Here is a 16,751-nt window from a genome sequence, read left to right as displayed (position 1 = left end):
TGTGGTTCACATTTTGTATTCTAAATGCCTATGGGATCTTCACAGCTTCTTTCCTTTTTTGCCCTGCATTCTATGTGGTTGAGAGCAGTCACTACTATTAATTGACCTAATATAACACTGAAGGTTAACTGGATTCCAGTTTTTTGGGCCCGTGTGTATGTGTCACTCTCCACACTCTGGATTATTTCTCTGAGATGCATACCCCAGAGTGCGAATCCTGGGCAGAATATCTGACCATCCTCACAGGTCTGGATTTTCATAAAACTGTAGACTGCTTTTCCAAGATCCCTGTGGTTTTATATTTCCACATGCAGACTGTTTGCTCCAAAACTCCCTTAATTGAGGGTGATGACTTTTTCCCCTTCCGACTTATTTATTAAGTACATTTTTATATTTTAAATTTTGAATTAGATTATTAGTGAAAGCATTTGTCTCTTACCTAATGTCTTTTTGGACTGATCTGCTGACTTATTGTGGCTATTTACTGGGAAGTGTTTTGGGCAGTGGGTCTAACAACATAAACACAGTGCCTACAAAAATGAAGAAAACAACAACTTTCTCTAGGAACTGAGAGTCCTGGAGGGGCAGACATGCAAACACCAGGACAGCAGGGGAGTGCCCACATCCTAGAACAGAGAATATGTGGTCAGGTGGGAGCCCAGAAAAGAGAAGGGATTTTCTTAGCAATCTCCACAGACACATATAATACAGCTATTAACTGCAAATTTCACCTCTTTACCTTTTTATACTGTAGGAGTTTTATGGAGTAAAATCTGTTATTCTCCTTTGTGATTTCTTCTATTGCCTTGTTAACCTTGAAAAATACTCTCTCTGCTAGAGGTCTGGTAAATATTCAATTCTATTTTTTCCTTGTGTAGTTATTTAGAATGTTTCTCTCTTTAATATCTGGATTTATTTTGGTATGTGCTGTATTCGGTGAGGATCGAAATTAATTTCTCCTCACTAACTGTTTAATAGTTACTATGCCCCATGTGAGGAAGAATCCATTTTGATAAGTGATGCCTCCTTTCACATCACACCAAATTCTTAGGTACACTGTAGCCTCCTTCAGTGTTGTGAGTTTACCCTCAAACCCATGATGTTTCTATCACTGGAACTTTGAATGTTTTTATCCATAACATTCTTATCCTTCCAGATGTCCTTTACAATCACTGCTGAGTAAATCCACACACATGACATAATTTTCTCCTAAACTCCCAGTTTGGAGTTTCTGTCTTCAGACTATATAGCACCTCCTTTTTGTTGTGCATCTACACACACAGGAGACCCCTCCCCTCACCTGTGGATTTACATTTCTGGCCACTGTTCTCACCATCATTCTTGGTGACTCCAGGAGGATGATTCTTCTAACACCCCAGGCTCTTGGTTCCTTAAATTCCTCCTTCCCTTCTGATGACCTTGGTTTCTACTACTTTCACCCCATGGTCATATCTAGAGGCCTTCCATGACAAATCACTGCAATCCGTCTCAATTCCAACCTTCCCACAGGCCAGCCATCAGCCCCGTGCTCCTAGCTCACCCTCAGCTCCAACAGCACTTTTACACCACCAGGAACTCCGATCTACTGATGCTGCTGTCCTCTCACCACCTGCCACCCACCTGGTCCTTACCTCGCTCCTCCAGCTGACACCCACCACCACTCCCCCTTTTCTTCTCCTCCATCTTCCCACACACCTGACAAAGCTCAGCTCCTCCCCTAGTGTTTTTTGAATATCCTCCAATGACACCTCTGGCCCAATGACACCACATGAATATTGCACTTGCCTAGGCCCCCAGCAGCCTCCATGCTGTCAAGCCTAGCAGTCCATCCTTGGTCTTCACTTTGCCCCACAGCAATAAGCAGTATGCTGCCCGTTCCCCTCTCCTTCAAACACTCTCTTCGCTGCCTCTTTTGTTACTGTTGTTGAGACACGGTCTCACTATGACACCCAGGCTGCTGAGCTACTGGCCTCAAGTGATACTCATGCCTCGGCTTCCTAAAGTGCTGGGATTACAGGCATGAACCACCATGCTTGGCTTCTTTTCACTGTCTTAACTGGCCTCTCCTAGCTTCTTTTGCCGGTTTCAGCTCTCCAATCCCTAGGCTCATCCTTGGACTCTGCTCATACCCAGAACCTCATATTTCCAAGATTCATATTTCCAAATGTCTACACAGTATGTCCCCTTACACTGGCACACTTACCATGTCCAAAACCAAACTCCAAAACACTTCCCTTAACAAATATTTCTGTCCCACCTGCAGACTTCCTGCTTCAGGTTACATTCACTGCATCCTTTCCTCTGTCTGGACCATAGTCTGGGAAGCCATCCTGACTCCTCTGCTTATCTCATATCCCATATTCAATGCACCAGGAAATCCGCCTCTGACCACTTCTCACCACCTCCGTGTTATGCCCCAAGTCCAAACCACCATTGTCTCTCCCTAGTTTTTCGGAGGGGCTCCTTTACTGGTCTTCCCAGTGCAGCCCTGAGCCCCGCATGGTAGAATCCACACTGCTGCCAAAGGTCTCAACTCCTCTGCCCAGATCCCTGCTGAGCCTTCCTATTCTTGCTCAGAGAAGAGCCTTCACCATGGTCTCGAAGGCACACTCCCTCTCGCACCCTCTTCCGCAGCCCAGCTCCCAGGGGTTCACTGGGCACACTAAGCACATGTCCATGCTCCAGGGCCTTCGCACTGGCTGTCCCCTCATCACCGTCCAGTGTTCCCTCAAATGTCATCTCCTCACTGAGCACTCATCTTCCAGCTCCTTACAGGACTCTGCCCTCTGGGCTAATCTTCAAATCTCCTATACTACTCACTCGTCAGTCTCTTTTACAAGAACAAAACTCCCTGAGAGAAGAACAGTGCCTGGAACATGGCAGACACTCAATAAATGTTTGGTATACGGACAAGTAAATATTAATTTGGGGAAAAATGTATTTCATTTAGCCTTTGAATTTATGAAGCCGTTTTCTATCTCTCAATGTTTATATCTTAAAACGTTTGTGATTTAAGTCGTAGAAATCTAATTCATTTCTTGGTAAGATTACTTGTTCCTGGATATTTATAACTTTTGATCCCACTATGTATAATTCTCTTTTTATCATGAGTTATTCTAACTGGCTATTAGTAGCAAAAGATAAATAATTTAAAATTGTTCTGAGGCCAATATAAAGACTCATTAGTTCTAAGTATTTTTCAGTGCTTTATTTGTTCCAGGAGCTTTATTATCCTATGGTTTTTCTTAATGTGAAATAATGTCACCTTCATTTCCTTTTTGTCTTATTTTCCAGTTTCTGTTTAACTGTGTTGCAGAAATTCCAGAGCAAGAAATTAAATGACAACACCCATCACTGTCTTTTCTTGATATAAACCACAACCAGGCTTAACTGTGAACTGTAATATTTGCTACGGATTTGAAAAAGACTAAGGACTCTACCATGTTAAGGAAACAGCTTTAGGCCAGGTGTGATGGCTTGCGTCTGTAATCCCAGCACTTTGGAAGGTGCAGGTGGGAGGATCTCTTGAGCCCAAGAGCTCAAGACCAGCCTGGGCAACATAGTGAAACCCATCTCTGCAAAAAATAAAAAAAATTAGCCAGGTATGGTGATGCATATCTGTAGTCCTAGCTACTCGGGAGGCTGAGGCAAGAGGATCACCCGAGCCCAGGAGTTCAAGGCTGCAGTGAGCCGTAATTGCACCACTGCATTCTGCCTGGGTGACATAGTGAGACACAATCTCAAAAACAAAAAAAGAAATATCTTTCTATAGGCATTTTTAAAAAAGCATTTTTAACAGGAACTGATATTGAATTGTCTAATGTTCCTTTTAAAATACCTAAGATGACTATAGCTTTTCCTATCTAACTTCCTAGTATGTAAAGTTACATTAATAGATTCTCTTGTACTACACTTATATTATGTCACATTTAATCATAATAAATTACTGTTTTCTGGCCGGGCACAGCGGCTCACAGCTGTAATCCCAGCACTGTGGGAGGCCGGGACAGGCAGATCACGAGGTCAGGGGATCAAGACCTTCCTGACTAACATGGTGAAACCCTGTCTCTACTAAAAATACAAAAAAAATTGGCCGGGTGTGGTGGCATGCGGCTGTAGTCCCAGCTACTCAGGAGGCTGAGGCAGGAGAATCGCTGGAACCCCGGAGGTGGAGGTTTCAGTGAGCTGAGATCACACCACTGCGCTACAGCCTGGGCAATAGAGCAGGATTCTGTCTCAAATAAATAAATAAATAAATAAATAAATTACTGTTTTCAAATGTTATATTTACGAGTATCACTTCTGATTTTTCTATATTTATTCATATTATTCTATGCTTTTGTTACATTATTGTTCTTAGGTTTTCTTGTATTTTCCAGATATAATAATCCTGGCTTATATCTCCTTTTCAATTATAAATATTGCTATTGTTCTGTATAATTTTTCTTAAAAGCTCAAAACAATGCATCTACAAATAATTTAGGACTAAGAAGCATTTCTGAAGACAGCCTTCCATTTCTTCATTGGTTATTATTCTGTTCAGTTTTTCCTAATCCTATGGTATCAATTATGAAAGTTCATATTTTCTAGAAAACGATTTTTTAGTATTTTTTTAGCTTAATAGTACAAACATTATATTGTACTGTTTGATGATTTTTTTCTGCCTGGGTTAAATGTTTTTCTAGATCTTTAACCTCTAATTTTGTCTAGGCTTTTTCTTCCCAACCCCCAATTAAATATACCAAGTATATATTTCTCACACTTTGCTTTTCAAAGATCCAGTTCTTTCTTATTCATTTACTTCTGCTTGTCATTGATTTTTCTTCTTGAATGGTTCTGCCCACACCTGCTACCAGGACCAGTGAGTAATGAGTGTCAACCCTACCTGTCTGGTAAAGGAGCCCCACTGGGGGGTGGGGTAAGAGAGAGAATGCAAGGCTCTGGCTAGGGCCTTGTAGTCCTCACTTGAGGCCTACCCCATGCTTGGGCACCCTTATAGACATGTGCACCAAGTTCCAGAAAAGTTCAACTAGACTTCACTGTTAGTACTGTGACGCAAATAAGGGCAAATTACACAATTTCATTATCAAACAATAATACAACACTACCGTTTCAACTTTCAAAAACGTGGACTCAATCTATGGCTGCCACCAAGATGGGTTTGTTCTCCTTTAAACTGTCTACAGAGAATCCGCTAAGCATACACTGCCAATGGATTACAGGTGATGCCACCTCGCACACCTCTCACTCCTGCCCTGTCCTCGCCCAGATCTCCAGGCTCAATTCCAAGGTTTCTTGACATTTCTTCCCCTACCCCTCAAGCCAGGGGCAAGCCCATTCTGAACTGGTATCCATCCCCATAAGCCTGTTGTCCTTAAGGTCTCAGCAGAGGTCATACCTCTGACTATCTAGCCATCCAGTCAGGAATCTATCTCATACCTCTCTGTGCCCAGTCCTAAGTATTCCCAAATCGATCTCCTCTTCTCTACCTCAATTATCACAGGCCTAGCTCAGGCCCTGACGGTGTCCATCTGAACCACTGGAAGAACCTCCACTTCACTGAGCTGTCACAATTACCTCTCTGTTATGCCTCAAAGCTTTTAGTGGCTCCCTATCTCTTCCATGATAAGGGATTCCCTCAGTAACAGGGAGCACAAGCTTTCCATGATCCAACCCTGGCATACCTGACCAGCCTCACTTTGTGCTGCTCCCTGCCTTGTCTATAAAGATCCACCCATGGTGAAATGCCTCCAAATCCCCATTCACACCAAGACTTTCTCACTTATGCTGTACCACCCTGCCTGGAAAACCCTTTGGTCCATTCCTGGACCAAATGGACTCAGTCTCCTGAGTCAAGTCTAAATTGCACTCAACCTGGTATCCTTGACACCTGAGTATACAGCGCATGGGTACCTTTCCCCCTCAGTCTAAATTCATAAAATGTGCTTTTTTCCATACCAAGTTTATTTAAACCACTGCAAACATACTCAAGTTCAAGTTGAGATCTTTTCAATGGGCATCTGTGAGCTGATTTCTGGGGAATAAACAAAGTGTGCTTACGGACTTAGTGATCCGCTGATGAAGGTACTGATTCTGTTCAGCAGGACAAACAGCAGAACGTGGGAAGTTCTACATTAAAGATATAAACATATACCCCATGAGGGCAAGAGTGGGGAGACTGAATGCAGCTGGAGACAGGTAGTGGAGCCGGTGACTGCACAGATCATAAGGGATAGGCAGGGTGTGACTGACTGTGATGGGGAGGGACAGCCCAGACATAGGGCTGCTTTAAGGACCAAACAGTCCCACAGGGGACATGGTGGTGCTGCTGATCTGAGCCAGGTGTCAGGGCCCCGCCCACCCCAACAGGCAGTCCCACTCACCGCCTGAATGACTCCGGAGGATGGAGACACACCGCCACTGCTCCACATTGGCAAGCTTACCACTGGAGCCGAACACGGTGCTGGGGCCGATGTACCTGTGTGAGAAAAGGGCCAAAAAGGCACTCATGGAGTGCTCTGGGCACTGCCCAGAAATGCTCCCTGCAGCCAGCTTATCAGGGCAGACAGAACAAAGCAAAAACAAACAAGAACTGGAAAGCACTGGGTTGCTGAATAAAAGGGGCTGATTAGGTGAATTATGATCCATGCACTTGATGAAATACTACACAGCCATTACAAATCTTGCATGGAAAAATGTTCACAATAAGAGAAAGAAGCAGGCCACAGGACATCACATACAATATGATATCACTTATGTAAAGGAAAAAAGAACACATGACATGGATAGCATCTATGCATGGAAAATGGGTCAGAAGGACATCCCAAAATGTCAAAATATTAACTGTAGTTTTCTTTAGGTCGCGTGATGAGGGATATTTTTTCTTTTGTATTTTTAGTTTTCTAAATTGTATACTAAATGTTATTTATGTTGGCTATTTAAAGAAGCAAAATCAACAGTATTTTATTTTTAAGCGTCTCACAATGGATCAAATGGCTTTGACATCTGAGGCAGAGAAACCATGTGATCTACAGGTACTAGCCCCCACCAGAGGAGCCAGAGGAGCATCAGTCACCTGGGGCCTGGTGGAGGCAGTGCTGACACACCAATGCTCAGGGCCTTTGATAACACCTTTTGCTCTTGTAGAGCTCATCACAAATCCACAGAAAGAGAGTGTGCTGAGACAGCCAAGTAGGCTAAAGAGACAGCCTCTGCCTCTGCTCTTGAAGCCACAGCCACAGGGCCACTCTTGGTGAGCAGTGGTGCAGGGTCTGGTTCCCCAGCCTGACTGGCCCAGAGACCTGGGAGCAATAGTTTTCCAGGTGATGGTTAGCTCCTTTTGAGAGTAGAGCAGAGGCTGCCCCAGGTGGGGACCAACAGAGAATAAAGAAATGGCAAAGAGGTTGGACTCTGGATTCCCTGCCCCAGATCCTGGGCAAGAACCAGAACACCCTGACTTTTAACCATTTTGTATATTAGGCTTCCATGTGAAATTTCATTTGAAAAAAAACAAAAGCAATGAAGCTCCACCCACATCAGCACTAGAAGAGATCAGCCTTTCCTTTTCAGGTGAGAGCCTGCAGTCCCGTGAGGGGGCAGTTGACTAGGTCTCCTGAATCCCTGGTCAAGATCCACCTGCTCCTGACCTACATGCACTTCCTATTACTTATGAGGTCAGGGCTATGGGAACTTCAGTGACAAGGTGGGGAAAGGTGACTTTGATAAAGACCAGCAAAGCAGCTTCTAAAAATAAAATGTGAAGAAAGGAAAATGATGCTTACGTAGCCCGCTTCCACACCATAATCAGTTTGTCATCTCCCCCAGAAGCTAAATACATCCCACTGTTTGACCACCGCACACAGTTCACACATGCTGGGAAGAAAAAAAAAAATAGGGTGATGAAAATCCAATAGTCATGCCCATTTGCTTCATGTAGAGTTTGGCAAGATGTAAAGGGTTTATAAAATCTAATCTATCTAATCTATATAAGGCATCTACTGTGTGACAGCCCCAGAAAAACAATTCAGTTTAAGTACTAACCTACTTGTGCTATAAAAACAAATTACCAGAACAGTCTGGAGGGTGAAAAATATACATTCTCTGAGAATCGTTAGTGCTGAATGATATAGTCAATAGAAGGCTTCTTTCCAAGAAAATAAAAAAATGATAACCAAATCTCATTATTTCAAAAGGGCCATCTATTGATGAGATGTATTTCTGAGTAGAGATTATTCTCAAAAAGAGAGTATGTGCTAAAAAAGGGTCAGATGCTTTTTCTAGAATTTTCAGGTGAGCAGTCTGTTAGGGTATAAAACTCTGACTTCATCTCATCTGTCAGAGCCAGCCCTTTCACATTCGGATTTTCCAAACTCGCCAGCACTGCAGATTGATTGACTCTGCGCTTATAAACTAAGATCAGCAGAAATTCCCCCAGGCCTCTGATGGGCCACAGCCTCCAAGAGTACTCACAACTTGGCCTTTGGGAGACCTGAAAGATGGCTATCAAAGTTGTAGCCCCACATGGCCTGTGAGTAACTTATGCTCCAAGTCTGAAGATGCTGAGAGGCATGTTGAGAGGACAAGAACACACAGAGCAAAGGAAGGAGCTGATGTCCAAAGGTCAGTGACTGTTCATTAAGCATCTCAGGGGTGGGAAACTAAGGCACTACAGCAGGAAAGGAAACCATGACACTGTCTGGTGGCCAAAAGGGTCCTGGCAGAGAGCCTCGGAGTGACACAGTGCCAACCTGAGATGTTTTGGTAAACTGTCTCTTGCGCACCCTTCCCTAGAACCCTATTGTGTCCAGGTCGCTGGCCCCAAAGCCCCATGGAATCAGGCAGTAACGACTCATGAGCAGGAAATCACCAGAGGTACCTGCAGACTGTCCAAAGATGGTTCTGTGGGCGGGCCGAGTCTTCTGCCGAATAACTCACCCAGGTGTGCAGCCAACATCTGTGCCTTCAGACAGCAGGCCGAGGGGAGTTACCGCCGCACGGGGCCTTATCTTTCTAATTACAAACACATGTGCTAACCTTGGGCACTCTGCCAACACGCAAAGCCTGCAAAGGGCCACTCTGTAATACCTAAGTGATTGTCCATCTGGCAAAGCATCTTGGGAATATTTTCATCCTTCTCGTCATCCTCCTGGAGGACTGGAGACATATTCCAGATCACAACCTTCCCAGAATCCTGCCCTGGAATGAAGGAGCAGAAATGACTGAATGTGCAAGGAGTAGAAATTTGATATTAATATTTAATGTCCAATTAAATGAGAAGAAGTCCTCGCTTAGCTTCCATAAATAATAATTAACTAGATCTAAGGAGACTGAATTTAAATTACTAATTTAAGTTACAGAAAAGATGATAAGTACTCATGGGGACCAAACAGAGAGGACTTAGCAGTCAGCAGAAGTCAACCTGACTTTACAAAAACAACTTTAACAATCAGGAGGGAACTGAGCTCTGGTCTAGCCTCTAACACGGATCCACCAGGGTTCCCTAGAAGGTCTTCATACCCCCCCAGGACCTAGACTCTGACTCCTTGACTCCTCATCTGTGAAATGAGGAGAAGGGAAAGTCAATGTCACAAGACCTTTTCCGTTCTATGTATACCCTAAAAGGAAAAAGAAAAGCACACCACAGCCCCACACAGTGGGGCTCGCCTTCCAGGGGCTGCCTGGAATTTAGGCTGTTTCAGAGCTGACTGTTTTGAGACCCAAATGCACTCTGAACACAGGAAAAAGGGCTCATTATCTTGTTATCTACCCTTTGCAGTTACCTACAGATGAGAGACCAACCAAAAGAGGGGATTTAGGGCTCCTGTGCATGAGGTGATGTATTGCTTGGCTGAAAAATATACCCATGCCTTTTAGTAATGATTTCTTTTCTTTCTTTTTTTTTGAGATGGAGTCTCGCTCTGTCTCCCAGGCTGGAGTGCAGTGGCATGATCTCGGCTCACTGCAACCTCCGCCTCCCAGGTTCAAGTGATTCTCCTACCTCAGCTTCCCGAGTAGCTGGGATTACAGGCGAACACCATGACACCCAGCTAATTTTTGTATTTTTAGTAGAGATGGGGTTTCACCATGTTGGCCAAGCTGATTTGAACTCCTGACCTCAGATGATCTGCCTGCCTAGGCCTCCCAAAGTGCTGAAATTACAGGTGTGAGCCACCATGCCTGGCCTTAGTAATGATTTCTAAGCTTTCCATCACTGATATCTAACAAAGTTTAGCCCCTCACTTAATTTCCTATTATAATGGGGCCAAATCCAATGAACATGCCAAAATTACCATAAAGCATGTTTGAAACTGCCCCTTGGCCAACATGTAAAAATAGTTCCAAACATTTCTGCTGGACCAACGTGGTAAAATGTGTGTCTTCTGGGTACAGGTGCAAACCCTCTAATTCCTCCAGCTAAGTCCATGTGTTCTCTCTCATGTGCTGCACCTCCTCTTGGGTACAGTCCACAGCATGGAAGGAGAGAAAGGCTTCCCTGCCCACAGCTTCCCTACACTCCCGTCCAGCTCCTTGACTCTGGGTGGAACCATCTGCTGGAAACCCACCCTGCAGCACCTGGCCCGAGGACCTAGAGCTCATAAAGTCACTCTCTAAGTGCTGCCTGGGGAGGCCTGGTTGGAGGGAGGCCCTGTTCTGGGGTGAAGACGACAGGGGGCTGGGCTCTGTGGAATGCTACATTCTGTCACTATATATACACCTTGGTGTCCTAGCATGAAGAACAGCTCTGTCTTTCCAAATAGAACCATGTAACATTGCAAAAGATGCTGGCTGCAGCAGAAGGGCAATACTACCAATAACAGTTTCAAATGGTGTGGGCTTTCTTACTTGCCCACTGTGTACTTTCTCCTTAACCTAGCTGAATTCCTTTGACGAGAAAATGGGCCTAATAACTACATGATTGCTTTAGAAGCTTAAACCACTCTCATTCCCTTTTTTCAGATAAGAAAAATACTGACAGAGCCCTTGCCTCTGGGGCTAGGCTTTGCCCACTGCACCACCTGCCACTCTCGATGCTCAACAAGCTTGGGGATACAAACTTATTTTAATATTAACCCAATAAACAGAAATTAGAATGATAAACCTGCTGCCAAAATATTTACAGAGAGCACACTAAAGCCATAAAAGGATTTTGATTTTATCCATTTAGATAACACATTATAACTATACATTTTAAACAGCGTTGCATCTGTACTGAAAAATAGCAAGTATTCCCTCTACAGTTAAATGGACAGCAGAAGAAGAGCAAGGTGCCAGGACTGCTAAGTTTTCCCTTTCATTATTCCATAAACATACCTTGTCCTCCAGTTGCGAACTTGGTCCCGTCAGGGTGAATATCAACTGAAAAAATCGGCTTGCCTGGAAACAAAGAAAAAAAAAATACAATATCTAAATTGGCTTTTATTCATTGAAGAGTATCAAACTCAACAGATTCAGTTAAAGTCTAAACTACTAGAAGATTCTCCAAACATTAGACCGCTGAAAGTCCAACAGTGGAAGGAAGCATTCCATCACTGAGAATGGCTGAGCCCACAGGATGCCTGGGCATTTGTCTGCCATCTTGCAGGGATGTGTGTTTGTAAAGGCTATGAGCTGTTCATGATTAAAGTTCTGAGTCACAGGTACTTAGTGAAAAGGGCACACAGCTATAACTCCAGACATCTCCCTATTGTGCAGATCTGCACTTGACTGGAAGCCTGGACAGAAGGAGCACTATTTGTCTTTTCTGGCTGACAGCTGAGCAGGACCAGGGCTGGCTGCAACCAAGGAGCATTTCTTCACTTGTCATACTTCTGCTTCCAAACAGCCCTCTTTTGTTTGTGCTGTGAAGTTCACATACAGTCTGCCATCTCAGCATCTCCTCTGGCTGAACTTCCTTCACAGTTTGTATTCTATGTTAAATTAGCTGTTCAATTCCTCCAGGAGAAAGGACTGTGGCTATTAGTTCTGAGGCTTGCACTAGGATCCCATGAAGCTAGCTGGCTGGCTGGGTGGGTGGATCAGACTGGCAAAAGCACTGTAGGAGCTTGAAACCCAGCAGACCATAGAAGGGACTCACGCCTGGTGGGCATTTGTCCAGCTCCCTGCTTCTAGGACAAAGGTACAAGAGCTACAAGTAGTATGTCAGTTGTTGTTGAGTTCATCACATCTTCTCCCTCTGGCGTAGTACCCAGTGCATGGTAGCGCAGTAATATTTGTTCAGTGGCAAAGGAGATACATGACAATGAACTAAGCATCAGCAATTGCTGATATAGATAGGCTGCTGCCAAGAGTCACTTAATTGAACATGTTCTGTCTCTGTCACCCAAGAGGCAGCAATGTGGATACAGTACCAGAGTCACCAGCCCTAGAATCACTCAGCAACTACTGGGGTCAGGGGTGTGTGGGCAGGCAGTGGCTGCCTGAGAACTGTGAAGTCCTGCCAGGGCTCCCATGCAAGTGTTGGAAATTAAATGCTGATGCCCAAAAGGCACTGCCCAGCATGGGACCCAGGCAGCACCCAGCTGTGGAGAGCCGTAGCCGTGCAGTCAAATCAAGCATGAACTTGAGAGAAAATACACTTTCCTTCTTACTGGTCATTATGTAGTACAGGTTGAGTATCCCTTATCTGAAACACCTGGGACCCGTTTTAACCAAAGGGAAATGACAGAAGCAATGTTGCTCCAGTTCCAGGTGTAGGCCTAAAGAGTCTAGCAGTTCAACTTTGGCTCTCTGGAGAAATCTAGTTGCCATGTGCGAAGTCCAAGTACCCTGAGACCACCATGTTTTGAAGAGGCCCAAACTGGCCACATGTAGAGCATCAAAGAGCCCGGACAAGTGAGAATCAAGGCCACAGACACAGGCCTGGTGAGGTGTTCTATCCCCAAGCTATTCGAGCCATCCCAGCAGATTCCAGAGAGCCAAGATGAGCTGGACCTGCTGAGTCCTGACAAGCTGCAGAATTATGAGCAAATAATAAAACTGTTATTGTTTTAAGCCAGCAAATTTAGGGGTTTGTCGTATAAGAGATAACCCAAAATGCCAATTCATTTGCTTTTCTGCTTAAGCCAACTTTAGCTGGGCATTTGTCATTTTAACAAAAAATATTCTAGCTGACAGCCTTGGTCTTGACAGGCAATCAGGGCGGAACATTCCCCTCCCCTTGGAGTGCTTTTCAGTTCCTTAAGTCTGTGAGACATTGTATGATATGAGTCCCCTCAAGAAGCACATCAGAAACCCTTACCTGCAAGTCACAGTTCCCCTGACTACCCAAGAGCACACACAGGCTGAGCCAGGCTCAGCTGCACAGGTACCAATTAGAGCCTGTGCGCTTTAGATCATGCCCACTCACAGCATCGACTGCATGTTTTCTCACTCAGTCTCTGATTGCAGATTTCTACTATGTGCCAGGCATTAAGCTAAGCAATGAGAAAGTAAAGATATATAATCATACAAACTCCCCTAGTAAGATGTCCGCTGATGGACACTTCACAAGTAGAAAGCCACCTGACTCATTCAGCCTCGGGCTTCCTGTAAATATAATAACTGAATTGGGTCCCAAAGGTTGAGTAAGAGTTAGCCAGAAGATCGGGTGAGAGAGAGGGATTTCAGGCTGATGGGATGCACAGCATGGAATCAAGAAATAGGCTGATGTGCTGCTGCAGAGCAGAGTGCAGGTAGGGTATGAGAAAGAAGAGGAGACAGAGATGGCCAGGGCTCAGCAAGCATCAGTAAGGAGCTCAGACATTTATCTAATGGTACTTTTAAGGCAGGGTAATTCCAAGGTCATATTCACATTCAGGCTCCACAATAGCAGTGTGGAAAATGGGGGGTGGGGGCCTCCAGGCTCCAGGGGAAGGCAGGGATGGAGGCTGGCAACAGGTTTTGGTTTTGGCATTAAACATCATGGGCTGAATCTTCAGCCCTGCTACTTACTCAGCTGCAAAGCCTTGAGATTTTATTTTTTATTTTATTTTATTTTATTATTTTGAGATGGAGTCTCGCTCTGTTGCCTAGGCTGGAGCACAGTGGTGCGATCTTGGCTCACCGCAACCTCTGCCTCCCAGGTTCAAGCAATTCTCCTGCCTCAGCCTCCCGAGTAGCTAGGACTACAGTCGCACGCCACCACGTCTGGCTAATTTTTGTATTTTGTATTTTTGTATTTTTAGTAGTTGTTGGTCAGGCTGGTTTTGAACTCCTGACCTCAGGTGAGCCACCTGCCTCAGCCTCCCAAAGTGCTGGGATTACAGGCGTGAGCCACCACGCCTGGCCATACCCATTTCTTAATCTGCAAAAATGTGGAGGACACATTCACCATTACAAGCACCTTGTGAGACAGATTAAGATGCTGTGTCACGTTACTTCTAAGATGCATCCATTTCACACGATGAGGACACACCTTGGTGGAAGGCGTGCCTGGTTTGTTGGCACGATGTTTCCTTTCTTAGTGTTGTGCAGTAAATGAGATGAAATATGGTGGGGGACCTACACAGACACCAGCGCAGTGCTGGCTCCCCACTTCCTTACAGCACTAGACCTTTCCGTTCCAAGGAAAGCAGTCACTCACATTCCATCATTGGGAATGAACCTCTTCTTTTTTTTTTTATTTTTTTTCGAGGCAGAGTTTCACTCTGTCACCCAGTCTAGAGTGCAGTGGCACGATCTTGGCTCACTGCAAACTCCGCCTCCCGGGTTCACACCATTCTCCTGCCTCAGCCTCCTGAGTAGCTGGGACTACACGTGCCTGCCACCAGGCCCGGCTAATTTTTTGTATTTTTAGTAGAGACGGGGTTTCACCGTGTTAGCCAGGATGGTCTCAATCTCCCGACTTCATGATCCACCCGCGTCGGCCTCTCAAAGTGCTGGGATTACAGGCATGAGCCACCGCGCCCGGCCAGGAATGAACCTCTTCTAAAGGGGTCTTTGAGGTGGAGCTGAGGAAAGGGACCTTCTGGCCGAGCTAGTTAGAAAACTCTTCCTGCGGCACAGCACGATGACGACAAAGATGAGTTCCCAACTACCTCCAGTGTCTGGACTTTCTTTGTAATAGAGACAGAAAGAAAAGACAAATTAACACACCCTAGACTCTAGAGACACCAAGCAATCAACTATCCTTAGATCAACCCCAGATCAGAATGTAGTCCCTGCACACCTAATACAGAGCCAATATAGTCAGTCACTGTCTACTGTCTGGGGGTTTGCTGATTTGACAAGAGCAGCACGAATGCTTTCCATCTGGCAGGGAATAAAGAATACATTAAGGAAGCTGGGATTATGACAGGGCATGCTTGGGTAGAATCGTACCCTCCTTCACACCAGGGGAAAGATTCCTAGAAGAGGACTAAACATGGGAACTTAAACTCTGAGCAGAGAGAGGTGGCCAGAGGCAAAGCAAAGAGGGCACAATGGAGAGCACTGGCCCTTCCCTCTCAGCAGACCTTCGGCTTGGCTCCAGAAAGTCTCTGGGCTTTTATGCTCTGATAGTTCATTGGGTAGAGCTGACTGGAACACATGTGCATACGTCCTTTTGCAATGAAGCTTGGGAAAGTTGAGGCCTTTGCCCAGCGAATGTTGCTCCTGGGAACACTTTTCCTGTACTGCCCAGTAGAACTTGGTTTTAACCAATGTTGACAAATATAGAATTAAAAATAAGAAAATGTTTGAAACATTTATTAAATGAAACAGTTACAAAACAATACTAAAATATAAGGTGGGTCTGGTCACGGTGGTTCACGCCTGTAATTCCAGCACTTGGGAGGCTGAGGCAGGTAGATCACTTGAGGTCAGGAGTTTGAGAACAGCCTGGCCAACATGGCGCACCACTGAACTCCAGCCTGGGTGACAGAGTAAGACTCTGTCTCAAAAAAACAAAACAAAACAAAAAATATATAAGGTGGGTGCAAACAACACAAACTTACTTACTTACTTATTCATTTATTTTGAGACAAATTCTCACTCTGTCACCCAGGCTGGAGTGCAGCGGCACGATCTCAGCTCACTGCAGCCTCTGCCTCCCAAGTTCAAGCGATTCTCCTGCCTCAGCCTCCCAAGTAGCTGGGACTATAGGTGTGTGCCACCATGCCTAGCTAAAAAGTGCCGGAATTACAGGCTTGAGCCACCCCGCCCAGCCGCAAACAACATAATCTTAAATGTAGAAAACTCTAAAGATTCCGCAGAAAAACTATTAGTGCTAATAAATGAATTCAGCTAAGTTGCAGATAAAAAATCAACAAACAAAAGTCATCTGCATTTCTATACACCAACAATGAGCAATCTGAAAGGGAAATTAAGAAAACAATTCAATTTACAACAGAATCAAAATGAATAAAATTTGTAGGAATAAACTTAGCTAAGGAGGCGAAAGACTTGTACACTGAAACTATAAAACATTGCTGAAGGAAATGAAAGACACAAATAAGTGAAAAAACAGTATGTATGTACTCATGGACTAGAAGATTTAATAACTTTAAGATGTTAGGCTGGGAGCAGTGGCTCATGCCTATAATCCCAGCACTTTGGGAGGCTGAGGTGGGCGGATCACATGAGGGCGGGAGTTCGAGACCAGCCTGACCAACATGGAGAAACCCTATCTCTACTAAAAATACAAAAATTAGCCGGGCATGGTGGCACATGCTTGTAATCCCAGTGACTTGGGAGGCTGAAGCAGGAGAACTGCCTGAACCTGGAAGGTGGAGGTTGCAGTGAGCTGAGTTTGTGCCATTGCACTCCAGCCTGGGCAACGAGCGAAACTCCGTCTC

General features: G+C 44.8%; 1 protein-coding gene across 8 annotated transcripts in view; it reads right to left on the bottom strand.

Moving 5' to 3' along the window:
* Positions 1–16,751, bottom strand: part of LOC101017878 (protein HIRA) — a 100,986-nt gene that overhangs the window by 68,516 nt on the left and 15,719 nt on the right. For 4 of the 8 annotated variants that reach the window (XM_003905213.4, XM_009216780.3, XM_009216783.1 and 1 more), the window contains exons 2-5: positions 11,311–11,373; positions 9,085–9,195; positions 7,782–7,872; positions 6,384–6,478 (exon numbers count right to left, since the gene is read on the bottom strand). In XM_003905213.4, the coding sequence (XP_003905262.1) occupies positions 6,384–6,478; positions 7,782–7,872; positions 9,085–9,195; positions 11,311–11,373 (360 nt within the window). Of the gene's footprint in view, positions 1–6,060; positions 6,130–6,383; positions 6,479–7,781; positions 7,873–8,875; positions 9,198–11,310; positions 11,374–16,751 lie in introns of those variants that run through there. The other 4 variants (XM_021921355.1, XM_009216781.1, XM_009216782.4 and 1 more) reach the window with 4 other exon arrangements.

This window comes from Papio anubis, chromosome 16 (genome assembly GCF_008728515.1).
Source record: "Papio anubis isolate 15944 chromosome 16, Panubis1.0, whole genome shotgun sequence".
NCBI lineage: Eukaryota > Metazoa > Chordata > Mammalia > Primates > Cercopithecidae > Papio > Papio anubis.
This window is presented reverse-complemented; position numbering and strand designations above follow the sequence as displayed.